Here is a 13,957-nt window from a genome sequence, read left to right as displayed (position 1 = left end):
AGTCTTTTGGCCTTTTAGATATATTGACTATTCCAAATCATAAATAATATTTTTTGGAATGTATATGTGAAGACCAAGGCTAATCAATAATTCATGAAGTAGTCCTTACTCCAAGAAAGGTGTTTACTCTTTCCACAAAAATAGTCTGGATGACGAGTTTCGTGGCTAGAGAGGTGAAGAGATGAAGATATAGTGACGGTATAGGGTAAAAAGGGGAGGTCGTCGGAGATAGAGATGGTGGCTAAAGAGGTGAAGAAAAAAAACCCTAGGTTTGGGGGAAGCGGCAGAAATGTGACTTTTCAAAACTAAAAAACTTTACGTTAAGGTGAAGTTGTTAATTTTTAAAACTTATGGGGGCAATTATAATAAATTATATTTTTTTAATATTATTATTAAAATTATGATTTTGCTCTTAAATCTAATTGAGAATTTTAACTAAATTTGACTCATAGTTGGGACTTTGGGTTTTTTAAAGATGGTAGGTGGGGGTTTGGAATTATATCAAAGCTTGGGTGGGAACAAGTCTTTTGGCCTTTTAGATATATTGACTATTCCAAGTCCTAAATATATTTCTTGGAATGTATATGTGAAGAACAAGGCTAATCAATAATTCATGAAGTAGTCCCTACTTTGAAAAAGTTATCTACTCTTTCCAAGGAAAAAATGTTGGAGAGTAGTTTGTATAATAATTTAGCTTTAGCATCACCATGGTGTAGTCATACTAGGTGATTTTTTCCTTTACTTTGATAACAACATTGAGATATATCAAATTATTACTTTTTTTTTTTAATTTAAGATATTGACCTTTTTATAATTCTAATTGAAGGTATCTTATAAACACAATTAATATTATTTGTTTTGTTTTGTTTTGGAAGTAAGACAATTAGTTTGATACCTTCAATAAAAAATAATGAACGTTTAATCTCTTAAATGGGAAAATCTAAAAATATGATACCTTTAATAGAAGAACTTGAAAGTTCAATTATTTTAATAGAAAAAAAAATGATAATTTGATTCCTTCAAATATTGTTTTCCCATTTATATTCATATAATATAGCAGCATGCAGTAGTGTGGCCATATTATAGTATTATATATAGGTTCAATATATATTTGAACAAGAGAAAGTGAGATTAAGCAATACATGAGTTTACATTTTCTTATCAAGTTCACAAGAATGATGATTTTCACAGACAATTTGCCTGAAATCACAAATTCAATCAAATAAGAAGAAAAATGTAATGTAAACAGAAAAATTTTGAAAATACATAATGATTCTTTGAAAAAAAAAAACAAGTAACAACGTGCAACACATTGGCTATTATTATTAGCATTTATTTTTCCTTTCCCCGCATGACTTGCTTTCAATATATAAAAATGTTCAATCCTCTTAACCAGTGTGAAAATATTACATTAAGTTGGCCTTATGCTAATTCCAGTAAATCTTATATCGTGCAGTGGAGATGCCATAACTTAATTGCATGAATTTTGACTAGTGACTTACTTATAAAACCAAGTCTTAGTCATCCACTAGGAAGAACCACTCCATTAAAGTCTTGGTCATGCATTGCCTAGTGGAGAATAGGTAGTGCATAACCAAGACTACTGTTATTCAACAACTATTCTCCTTTGTCTCACTCATTAATATGAAATTTCCCTCGAGTGTGAATTATATGGGGTTGGGATTTATCATATTGTAGCCAATCTGTGTTCTCTTTCGTAACATCTGTGATCATTTGGATATTTGCTTTAGCATACGACTGCCTATTCAAAATAGATTATCTCAAGCACTACAAGAGTTTTTCTTCGTGAAACAAATTAGATAAATAGGAAAGGGAAAATGAAAAGCACAGATTCACAGTTTATGTTAAACTCGCTACTTATGCAATCTACTTCGCTTGTTGTGAGACCAAGACTTGTGCTTGTTAAATTATTGAAGAAGACCTCTACCCCAATCTTCACGCTCAACTTTCTCTTTCTTTTTCAAGAAAATTTTAACCCTTTTTTGACAATATTATGGTTGTATTGATTCATGACGTTCACAATTTATATTCACTGGCATCATAATCACAAAAGAAAAAGGAAATGGTCTTTTAAAAGCATAGTATTATCATTAGCCACATATATATTCACCTTATCTTTAAACTTGAGTTGTACAAAGTTTCAGATTTTTGAATAATTAACCATCCAAAATTTTTCGAACATACTCTCAAATGATTTCATTATTGGAGAAATCATGTGCCCTATTCTTCGCCGCATCAGCCTAATTGTGAAAAAGGATGAATATATGTTGTGCTCAACGCACATGGACTCAGTAATTTTGCTTGTCTCAATAATTATACCGATGTGTTTGAGCAGAGAAGTTAAAAAGAAAAAAAAAAAAAGACATTAAATATCATAAACTTCTGCATAACATATATCTTAATCAACCTCCGTTAGTCTGGTAAATAAAGAGATTTCATATCTAATTTCTTTGGCACCACTTTAAAAATGACATTAGTCATAATATGACTTTTTAAAAAAGAAAAATTTTATACAAGGATAAAGTTGTTAATTTTTTAAATTAAAAATAATAATAAATTATATATATTTTAAAATATTATTGTTAAAATGATAACCCTTATATATAATTGAGAATTTTAATCAAATTTAACTTATAAGTGAGATTTTATGTTTTTAAAAATTGGGATAAGAATTTGAAATTACATCAATGATCAAACCTTTGAGTGGGAACAAGTCTTTTGGCCTTTTAGATATATTTACTATTCAAAGTCTTGAATGAAATTTCTTGGAACGTGTGTGAAGACCAAGACTAATCAATAATTTATGAAGTAGTCTTTACTCTGGAAAAGTTATTTCCTCTTTGACAATAGTAGGCTGCCCCAAATGCTAGGGGAAAATACATTAAATTTTGATAAGGTAGCTAAGTAATAATTTATTTTGCCAATCCAGGCAACATAACTTAATAAACAATTTGTTCAATTAATTATTACAGCCATACTTCTTAAGTTCATAGATGAATTGAACCTTCTGCGTTGAATTTTTCATATACAAAAAGTTGGGCATCACTCCATCCATAAAAATGAACAGGCATGCAAAAAAAGCCATAAATTCAATTTATTTAATATATTATATAGAACCTACTTCTGCGTAAATCTATCAGGTTAAAGTAAAATGACCAAAATTACAAGGGCCAATCAGAAGGCTATGATTCAAGACCCTTAAAAAGAGATGCAATCTGTTAATAGAAGCTAATGGTTACCAAGCATGATAAAAGTATGGTTATAACAATAAACATAAGACAACCACGAAAATACTAAGTTATACATATATAATAATTAAGCACACAACCACACAGGATAACAATATTAAGAGATAAGGAACTATCATCTTTTTTTCTTTTAATTAAAGATATTGAACTCTTTGTGATTTCGATTGAAGATATCTTACAAAACAATATTATTTATTCAATATTAAGGAAAATAACATTATTTTGTTAATAAAACATAAATTTGAATCTCAAATTTGAGTCATAAATTTAAGTCATACTCAAATTGAACTCTCTCTTGTTCAAATTTGACTTAGTTTTAAAAACGATTTGATTCTCTTAATTGAAACTTTGCTCAAATTTGAATTAAATAAACCTAAACTAAGTCGACTTCCAACATTGAGCTGGTTTGATTTGAATCCATCCCTCATTCTAAAAGAAAAAATATATATTTAATTCAACAAAGAAGAAATTATTAAAAAAAATGGGGCCCAAAATTTAGAGGGCAAGCATGGCATAATTTGAGTGTGTGTGGGTTGATGGGTCCAAGGCTTTCATTTAGTGGGCCCATAATAAATGATTAAATGAAAAATAAAATAAAAAAAAGAAACATAAAAATGAGAAGCACTTGTTCTATATCACTTTGATAATGACATCAGTAATTTATAAGAAGTTTACATATGGTTGACCAAGACTTTAAATTAGTTGCTGATATAGTGACCCTCCATTTTTCCTTTATATATATAATGATACATCTTCTTGTGATTTCATCATAATTAAGCAAAGATGGGTTGTCTAACATGCTCTTACCAATTTCTCTTCCTCCAATTTTTCCTCTTTTATTCTCAAACTTGTGCAACACTTTGTTCTCATCACCAGATTACTGCATTACTCCAATTCAAGCAACTCTTTTCTTTCAAAAATACTTCTACCTCCGATTGTGAATACAATCATGTCATTTCTTATCCAAAAATGATGTCTTGGAAAAAGGATATTGATTGTTGCTCTTGGGATGGGGTCGCATGTGATTTAGTGACTGGTCATGTGATTGGGCTCGACCTTAGTTGTAGTTGGCTTTATGGAAACATCCCTTCAAACACTAGCCTTTTTCTTCTTCCTCAATTGAAAAAACTCAATCTAGCTTTCAATAATTTTAAACTCTCTAAAATTTCCCCTGATTTTGGTCGAATAACCAGTTTGACACACCTGAATCTCTCATTTTCAAACTTTAGTGGTCATATTCCATTTGAAATCTCACATTTGTCAAAATTGGTTACACTAGATTTCTCCTCATACTATTTTGAGATTGACAGATTTTCAGTCAGAATTGAAAGACCAGTTTTTGAAAGGCTAGTTCAGAATTTGACGATGTTAAAAGACCTTGTTCTTAATTGTGTGGACATGTCCTCCATCGTGCCTAGTTCGATGAAGAATCTATCTTCCTCTCTAACTTATCTAAGTCTATGGTATTGTAAATTGCAAGGGAACTTTCCAGTTGATGTCTTTCGCCTACCAAATCTGCAGATCCTTCGGTTAGCAGGTAACTTCAACTTGACTGGTCATCTTCCCAAAGGTAATTGGAGTACACCACTTAAGTCTTTGTATGTCTCCGACATGTGCATGTTTGAACAGTTACCGAACTCAATCAGCAATCTCTTGTACTTGAGGGAATTGTCTCTTGAGAATTGCACTCTACAAGGATCAGTTCCTACAATACTTGGAAACCTTACACAACTTACATCTTTGAGTCTCTCATATAACAAATTCAATGGTCAAATACCATCATTTCTTTCAAATCTTGCCAATCTACTGGATTTATCTCTTTCGTACAATAATTTTATTGGTCAATTTCCTGAATTTTTTTTCAACTTAACACAACTTCAGTTTTTAGGCTTGTCAAGTAATCAACTCATTGGCCCAATACCATCATTTCTTTCAAACCTTACCAATCTTCATTTTTTAGATCTTTGGAACAATAGTTTTATTAGTCAATTTCCTGAATTTTTTTTCAACTTAACACAACTTCGGTTTTTAGACTTGTCAAGTAATCAACTCACTGGCCCAATTCCAGTTTGTTTTGTTAACTCATCGCATCTTTCTTATCTCTACTTGTCAAGTAATCAATTAACTGGTCCAATCCCAAGTTCAATCTCTGAACTTGTGAGTCTAAAATACCTTGATCTTTCTTCAAATAGTTTAAGTGGTATTACAGAGTTTCACATGTTTTCAAAGCTCAAAAACCTTTGGTACCTTGATCTTTCTCATAACAATTTGTCTGTGATCACTACCGGATTCAATGTCAACTCATCATTTCCTCAACTTGAATCTTTGTATTTATCTGCTTGCAACATCAGTGAATTCCCAGGTTTCTTAAGAAGACTAGATCATTTGTCTCAGCTAGATCTTTCTGAAAATAAAATCCATGGTCACATACCAAACTGGATGTTAGAGATTGGAAAGGATACTCTATCCTGGCTAAATCTTTCCCACAACTCTCTCACAGGCACAATCCAGCTTCCATGGAAAAATCTTCAATATCTAGACCTTCATTCTAACATGCTCCAGGGATCGCTTCCAATTTCACAGCCTTACTTGAGATTAATTTCACTGTCAAACAACAATTTGACTGGGGAGATACCAGACTTGATCTGTAGTATGAGCTTCATTAAGATTTTAGATCTATCAAATAACAGTTTATCTGGTAACATTCCAGAATGCATAGGAAATTTCAGTAGTCTTCATGTGTTAGATCTACGGAAGAATAGATTTAATGGCTCCATTCCAAGAACATTTGCAAGGGGAAACAACTATAGGACCCTTAACTTCAATAGCAATGAATTGAAAGGGTCAATTCCACAATCATTGATCAACTGTTCAAAGCTGGAAGTTCTTGATCTTGGAAACAACAAGATAAATGACATATTCCCATATTGGTTGGGAAATCTTCCAGAGCTACAAGTGTTGGTTCTTCGTTCCAACAAATTGTACGGTTCTAATTGGGGTTGTTCTAAGACCAAAAATTGTTTTCCTAAGTTGAGAATCTTTGATCTCTCAAACAACACAATTAGTGGTTCCTTGCCAGCCAGGTATTTCAAAAATCTTAATGCCATGATGGACTTTGGTGAAGCTGAGAGAAGGTTGCAATACATGGGTGAGAATTATTATCAAGATTCTGTGATGGTAACTTGGAAAGGATTTGACTATCAACTAGTGAAAATTATCACTGTTTTCACTACCATTGATTTCTCAAATAATCATTTTCATGGAGAGATTCCAAAAGTAATTGGGAAGCTTCATGCTCTTCGTCTTCTCAATCTTTCTCAAAACAACCTAATAGGTTGTATCCCACCATCTATTGGGAATATGAGTGATCTGGAATCCTTAGACCTTTCTTCAAATAAGTTGGTCGGGAAAATTCCTGGGCAATTGACCAAATTGAATTTTCTTGGATTTCTGAATTTGTCAAAAAATCATCTCAGCGGACCCATACCTCGAGACAACCACTTTGATACCTTCCCAAACAATTCATATGATGGGAATTTGGCATTATGTGGATTTCCTTTGTCAAACACATGTGAAACTTATAAGAAGATAGCACAACTACTCTTAAAATCAGATGATGGTGAATCTTCAAATGGTTTTGGTTGGAAAGCAGTGTTGATTGGCTACGGATGTGGAATGGTGTTAGGAGTTACGAAGGGATATCTTGTGTTCTCAACAAGAAAGCCTCTATGGGTTATAAGGATTGTTGAAGGAAGACAACCTGGAAAGGGGAGAAGGCTATACAACAAACGTGGAAGAAGCACTTAGTTGATTCAAAAAGTTCTCATGGGTGAGTATTAGTGCAAACTAGCTTGCTGATAATATGCAGTTTTTTTTTTCTTGCTTTGTATCTTGTGTATTTTTTTTCCATGCAAGCTGTCAATCGCTATATAGTAAATCCTTTAATAAAATGTCAGAAGTGTGGACTCTGTTATGTGGTTCCTTTTCATTATTTAAGTTAGTTAATCTCATCTAACGACATAACAGTATATAATCTTATACTCTTATTTTACATTCATTAACATTTACAGTCATAGGAAACTTTGTTGTCATGACTCTGTTGTCTTATCATCTATTCATTTAATTTCTTTTTCTGCAGTTGCAATTAAGCACTGTCAAAACCTGAGAAACTTTAAACCAAACATCCTTCAACAACAATCTGCTCTGTCCAACACTCCACACCCTGCATTAATTTTCTGCATTTTCCACAACAAAAAACTCTGAAGAGAAAGGTTTTGGTGTGTTGTGCATTGGTCGGTGAGAAAGAGATTTACCCTTAGAAAGCTCTTCATTAACGATTATATCCTTGCAGTTTTCTTTCTAAATAATACAAATAAAGAGAGAAAATTCTGACAATAGAAGTACTAAGTTCAGAAATTAACTGCATTTTGTAGAGCAGAAAAAGCAGTAGCTTACCATCAACTTATGTCTTACAGCACTTCAAACCACAAAAATAACAAACAAAAAACTATTTCCAGAAACAATTGAAGCACTTTAATTTTATGCTTTGATGGAAATTTGGATTTTCCATGAAAGCTTGCTTATAAGCTATAATAGTCTGCTGAATGATAATATATAGACCATGTTGATTCAGTCGGTTGTGCTCCTTGCTCTTGTCAAGCACCTGTCTCTGAAAAGAAAAGAAGCTTGAAAAATCAGTAGAGTTTATATTCAGATTCTCGCAGAAGCATATATAAATATGTATGCTATAAAAATCGAAGCACTAACGTTGTCAAGAGCAGCAAGTCATTAATTTCTTCTTCTTGGATGAGTTCTTTTCACTATTGTTATGATTCTGAGTATCGCTCTTTTAACCCTTATTACAAACTATGGAGGTCTTCCTGTTGTGAATACAATATATGTTAGATATGGTGACTCGAATTCAAGAAAGGTGTTTCAAATGAAGAATAGGGAGTTTTAGTATTATAAGAGCGTTCTGGTGAGGTGGACAATTGTTTTAGGCATCGTAGAAAGTGAAGATAAAGTCGTTCCATCAATTGTTCATTGGTTGTTCTAATTTCTAAAAGCGTTTTGGCTGTTTCAATCTGGAACAGGACTGTTCCATTTGGAATGGTCTTCCATCTGAAAGAGGAGTTTCATCAAATGAAGTGAAAATTATGCGGTTTGTGAGTTCATTACTCAGTTGAGAGACTTATTTCAGTGGTTAGAGTTTTGAGTTATACACTATATTTAAGAGGACTATCAATCCCTTGCATTCTCTTTGTAATTAAACTTCAGTAAATTTTTCTATCCTCTGCCAGTATTTGATTAGACTAATAAGCAAGTAGAATTCTAACCATTCTAGTTACTCAAGTGTATTCAAAAAGGTCCAAAAAATATGTACATTGAACTTTTGAAGTGTCAACTTATTCTATTTCTCTCTCAGATTTCCTTAAGTCATCATAGGAAAAGAGACAGAAGGATCTTAATAGCTGGAACTCACTTTCTTGGTTGTTTATCTAGAAAACTAGAACATGTAACATAAACACACACACACACATATATATATATATATATATATATATATATATATATATATATATATATATATATAGCTGACGTTTGATACAATTTCTGTTCTAACACTAGGATGAATTTTTAGTTACTAACTGTTCTTCTTAACATCTTCAGTGATTAGAGATGTTTGTGTATATGAATTGTGAAGATGATGAGATAAATTTAGGCTTCCTCTGGAAAAAGAAACATGACATTCTGATGTGAGTTGCTAATGATCCTTTGAAATTAAAGCAAAGCAGTATGCTTTGCTCCTGCCATTTTCAGTGATCAGAGATGTCTGTCAATATGAACTGTGAAGGTGATGAGATGAATATAAGCTTCCTTCGGAAAAAGAAATTTAAAGCACATAATAGTAATAATTTAATACCTGCTACTTCCCCTGCATTTCAAGAAACAGGAAATTCTGTTACAATTGATCAGTGAAAAATAGTACTGTTGAACATACTAATTTCTTCTTCTCTTCAACCTTCTCAGAGTCATTAGTTGCAGTTGTTCAACCATCTGTACAAACCATTGTGGTTTTCTTTTTGTGAGTACAATATATCCCATGGAAATGCCTAACACCAATCCGCATACATAACCCATCAAAGTGTTTTTCCAATCAAACAACCTCCATGCATTGTCTGTTGTTATTGGTGATGGTGGCTCATCATTATTACAGGTCTTTGATAATGGTGGACCACACAACCCAGGGTTTCCAATGAAGGAGTTATTTGGAAATGTTTTGAACTGATTTCCTTGAGGTATAGATCTCACAAATAAGTTGTAAAAACAGTTTAATACTGAAAGAAATGATAGATTCATCAACTGATTCGGAATTTCTCTTGAAAGTCTATTAAAAGAGAGGTCTAACGACTGAAGTTGCGTTAAATTTCCTATTAATGATGAGACATGATCTATCAAGTTATTGTGAGAAACATGGAAGACCATGAGTGAATCAAGCTTTCCGATGGCTTCAGGAATTGACCCTTGAAATTGGTTGCTTGACAATCCAAGGCTATGATACTGATTAGAATTCTCTCTAAATCTCGGTCAACTCCTTTCAAAGTGAAAATAATAGAATAATATAAATCCAAACCTGACTCCAAATAATTGAGTCCAACATTATTTTTATCCCCTTGCATCATAGCTTTAAAATTTTCAAGATATTTTGCTGGCAGATATCCAGTGAACTGATTGTATGAGAGATCAACTATTCGCAACTTAGATAAGGCAGTTGTTGTATAAGGATCGCCAATGGGACCATAAAATCTGTTACATCTCAAGACAACTACTCGTAAATATGGAAGATTTACCATCCATTCAGGAAATTTGTCATTAATCATGTTATTTCCAACATCAAACACTTCCAACATCAAGCAGTTAGCCAGAGAAGGCAATGGTCCCTCCAACTTATTACCATTAAGGTTGATATAATTGATCTTGCCTGTCGAATTGAATATTTAAGGGATGCTACCATTGATGTTATTCATTCCCAGATTCAAGACCCATAGCTCACGAAAAATTTCGTAAGCATTGGGTAATTGGTCCACTCAAGCTATTATTAAACGCTTCCAGATATTGAACGGATGTTAAGCTGCAAAACCATGAAGGGATCAGTCTAGAGAGTTTATTGTTTGCAACTGAAAGAACAATCATGGAAGGTGGTACAAATGGAAGTGGCCCTTGAAGCAAGTTTGTTCTAAGGTCAAGATATTGCAGGTTTATCATGGATGGATTTTGCTCAAAACTTGTAAAGGAATTGTGAGAGAGATTTAGGAAGTACAATTTGCTCCACAACTCTGTTTCATGTCGGGTAATTTGCCCAGAAATTGTGTTGCTAGAAACGTCCAAATACTGCAGATTTCTCGAATTCTTCAAGAAATAAGGGAATCCAATTAAGTTGCAATGAGAGAAACTGAAAAACCAAAGGTTTGGCAAGGTGAAGTTGAGAGTATTGTGGGCTAATTCTAGTAGGCTATTATATGAAAGTACCATTACTCGGAGTTTTTGAAATTTTTGAAACATTTCTGACATCAGAATACCTCTCAAGTTGTTAACTGAAAGGTCAAGAAAAGAGAGGTTCAAAAATTCAAACATGGCGTTTGGAACTGGACCTTGAATCTCATTACCGGCCAAAGAAACATATTGCAATGGCGCAAACTGCTGGAACTCTTCAATAGGACCTTGAGTTTGTTTTCACTAAGATCTAATATATTCAAAGACGGTAGAGCAAACATCCCAGTTAGTATTCCACCATTCAGATAATTATGATACAATTGTAGCTCAGTAAGATTTAAAAGTCCACTTACCTGAATGGGAATTTGACCATCAAGTTGATTTTCGGAAAAGTCTGAAACAGAAAGCCTTGTAAGGTTGAATGCTGATGGTGGCAATGGACCACTGAAATTATTGGATGAAAGATCCAGATAAATTAATTTGCTGAGGTCGCCAAAAACATCTGGAATCGGCCCAAAAAGACTATTATTTCCAGGAGATAGATTTGTGAATTTCCCCAAGTTAGATAGTGATTTTGGGACTTGACCAATAAAATTATTGAATGAAAGATCCAATGCAGTGAGAAGAGTGAGGTTCCCAAGTGATGCTGGAATTAACCCTTCAAATCTGCAAACAGAAAGATCTAGTTCATTTAAGAACAAAAGATTACCGATTGTTTCAGGTAATATTCCCGAGAAACTTGTGTAAGAGAGATCCAAAAACCTGAGGGGACTGCTCCAGTTAGAGATTGGTAAATTAGCAAACAAATCATTTCCAGCTAAATTTAGGTTCTGGAGGAATGGAAGGTGGAAAGATCATTTGGTAAATCCCCATGCAAAAAAGTGTTTCTCAGAGTAAGAGATATCAAAGAAAAAGAGGACAAGTTTGCCAAGGAAGAAGGTGCAACCGAAGACACGTCTATATTGTCAAGATGAAGATATCTTAATTCCGTTAGATTCTGGAAGAGATTATTAAAATCATCTTGGTGCAGTTCTAGTAACACTCCAGAGAAATCATTGGAAGAAAGGTCAAGAGTTACAAGTTTAGATAGGTAGAAAATTTCAGCAGGAACTTGGCCAGAGAAATAGGATGATGAAAGATCAAGATGTCTCAATTCTGTAAGCTCGCTAAACTTCTCTGTGATCTTTGATTCACGGAAATTATTACAAGCTAGATTGAGCTCCTGAAGATTGTGAAGGAGGAAGAGGCTGCTATTGTTGAAGATAGAGGTAACAAGGCAACTAGAACTTGTTGAAGCTATGAAGCTGTGAAGTTGGCTGCTGAAAATTCTGAATTTTTGAAGATGGTTTTGCTGCAGAAAGCTGAAGATGATATGGATTATTTTCTGCAGCCTTAAAATGGTGACAAACTTCCTTAACCATTTTGTAATGTTTTTAGTTAGAATGCAACCAAACTAAATTGTACTTGTTATGTTAGGTGTACTTTGACTTAAAGTTTGGTTGGCTTGTAAGAATTTGTGTGGATAAGCTTAATTTAAGCTGCTTTTGTACAGGGGTTAGGAAAGCTATGTAAATATACATGTGTGGCAAAAAAATGACAATGTTTTTCTTGTCACAAAAGCAAAGGAAAAGCAAACTTCCGTTCCAGCTCTCTGTTTTGTTTTTTTTTTCTGCTTTTTAATTTTTCTTGCTTTTCTTTGCTTCCAGATCTCCATTAAAAAATCAACAATTGGTATCAGAGCCTTCAGTTCTTTGTAAAAACCTATGCCAAGGAAGAAGTTTGAAGAAAAGGGAAGGCTAGTATATGCAATAGGGAGAAGAAACTGAGCACACAAACCATGGCTTCAAGCTGTTTTACAGGGGTATCTGCACCAGTTTTTTCTAGTGAAAATTATGCAGCATGGGCAGTGAAGATGAAAGCCTACTTAAGAGCTTTTGATTTGTGGGATGTGGTTGAGATAGATAAGCAACCAAATCCACTGCCAGAAAACCCAACACTGAATCAAATTAAGCACCATTCTGAAGAAGTGGCTAAGAGATACAAAGCTTTGTCTTGTATCCATTCAGCAGTTTCAGAGATGATGTTTGCAAAGATCATGGCTTGTGAGACAGCAAAGGAAGCATGGGATAAGTTGAGATTGGAATTCCATGGAAGTGACAAATCAAAGCAAATGCAAATTTTCAATTTAAAAAGGGAATTTGCTCTGCTTAGAATGAAAGATGGTGAATCAATTAAAGACTACATTGATAGGCTAATGAAAATTATGAACCAGTTGACTCTTCTTGGAGAAGTAATTTCTAAAAATAAGGTTGCGGAGCAAGTATTGGTGAGTTTGCTAGAAAAATTTGAGGCAAAGATCTCATCTTTGGAAGATTCGAAAGACATAAGCACCATGACAATTTCAGAACTTTCAAACTCTTTACAAGCTGTGGAATTGAGACAAGCTTTCAGAGATGGAGTCATAATATCTGAAGGAGCTTTTGTTGCAAACCAAACAACAAAAATGCATGCTGGTTCCAGTTCAAATAAGCAGCAATTTGGCAAGAAAGGCAAAGAAAAGAAGGAGAGCTTTGATAGAAGACAAAAAGGGAAGAAAGGTAGATTTCCACCCTGCCAACATTGTAAAAAAAACCAGCCATACAGAGAGGTACTGCTGGTATAGACCTGAAATACAATGTAGAGGGTGTAAAGAATTTGGTCATATGGAGAAAGTTTGCAAGAACAAAGGTAAAACAAATCAGCAGCAAGCTCAAGTTGCTGAAAAGTTACAGGAGAAGGAAGAGCAACCTGAAGAGCAATTGTTTACAGCAGGCTGCTATGAAGCTCAAGTCCATTCTCAAACCTGGTTATTGGACAGTGGATGCACCAACCATATGACTTCAGATGAAAGCTGTAACATCCCTCCCTAGAAGTACTACCCACCGAAGGAGGAATGTTACGAATTAATATTCGTAGCGTCTATTTTTTTCTTTTTAAAAATACTTTACAATAAACGCATCTTTAAAAGTGTTTAGAAAGTATTCCAAGAAAACTGAAAATCTGGAAGCGAACAAAAGATGTATATACTCATATGAAGACTCATCTGAAAGTATCTGAAAATAGGGAGTAATCATATGTAACTGTACCATAATCTCAAAAAGTCAAAAGTCGATAAAAACATGCCACTGTATGCATGTAATATAAACCAGAGATAA

The 13,957-nt window shown here is 33.6% G+C and overlaps 3 protein-coding genes across 3 annotated transcripts; 2 read left to right on the top strand and 1 right to left on the bottom strand.

Annotated features, from left to right (window-relative positions):
- Nucleotides 1-4,241: 4,241 nt before the first annotated feature.
- Nucleotides 4,242-7,076, top strand: LOC123197828 (receptor-like protein 6). Its single transcript, XM_044612293.1, has one exon. The coding sequence runs from the start codon at nucleotides 4,242-4,244 to the stop codon at nucleotides 7,074-7,076; it is 2,835 nt and encodes a 944-aa protein (XP_044468228.1).
- Nucleotides 7,077-10,319: 3,243 nt separating this feature from the next.
- LOC123197754 (receptor-like protein 43) lies at nucleotides 10,320-12,184 on the bottom strand. The gene is made up of 3 exons (XM_044612164.1): nucleotides 12,051-12,184; nucleotides 11,117-11,429; nucleotides 10,320-10,679 (listed from the first exon to the last, which is right to left on the bottom strand). Exons 1-3 carry the CDS (start codon nucleotides 12,182-12,184, stop codon nucleotides 10,320-10,322), a joined length of 807 nt encoding a protein of 268 aa, XP_044468099.1.
- Nucleotides 12,185-12,600: 416 nt separating this feature from the next.
- LOC123197679 lies at nucleotides 12,601-13,640 on the top strand. Its single transcript, XM_044612049.1, has 2 exons — nucleotides 12,601-13,360; nucleotides 13,444-13,640. The coding sequence occupies exons 1-2, from the start codon at nucleotides 12,601-12,603 to the stop codon at nucleotides 13,638-13,640; spliced, it is 957 nt and encodes a 318-aa protein (XP_044467984.1).
- Nucleotides 13,641-13,957: the final 317 nt, after the last annotated feature.

The sequence above is a fragment of the Mangifera indica genome, chromosome 1 (genome assembly GCF_011075055.1).
Source record: "Mangifera indica cultivar Alphonso chromosome 1, CATAS_Mindica_2.1, whole genome shotgun sequence".
Classification (NCBI taxonomy): Eukaryota; Viridiplantae; Streptophyta; class Magnoliopsida; order Sapindales; family Anacardiaceae; genus Mangifera; species Mangifera indica.
Note: the sequence above shows the minus strand (reverse complement) of the source record. Positions and strands in the feature narration are given on the sequence as shown.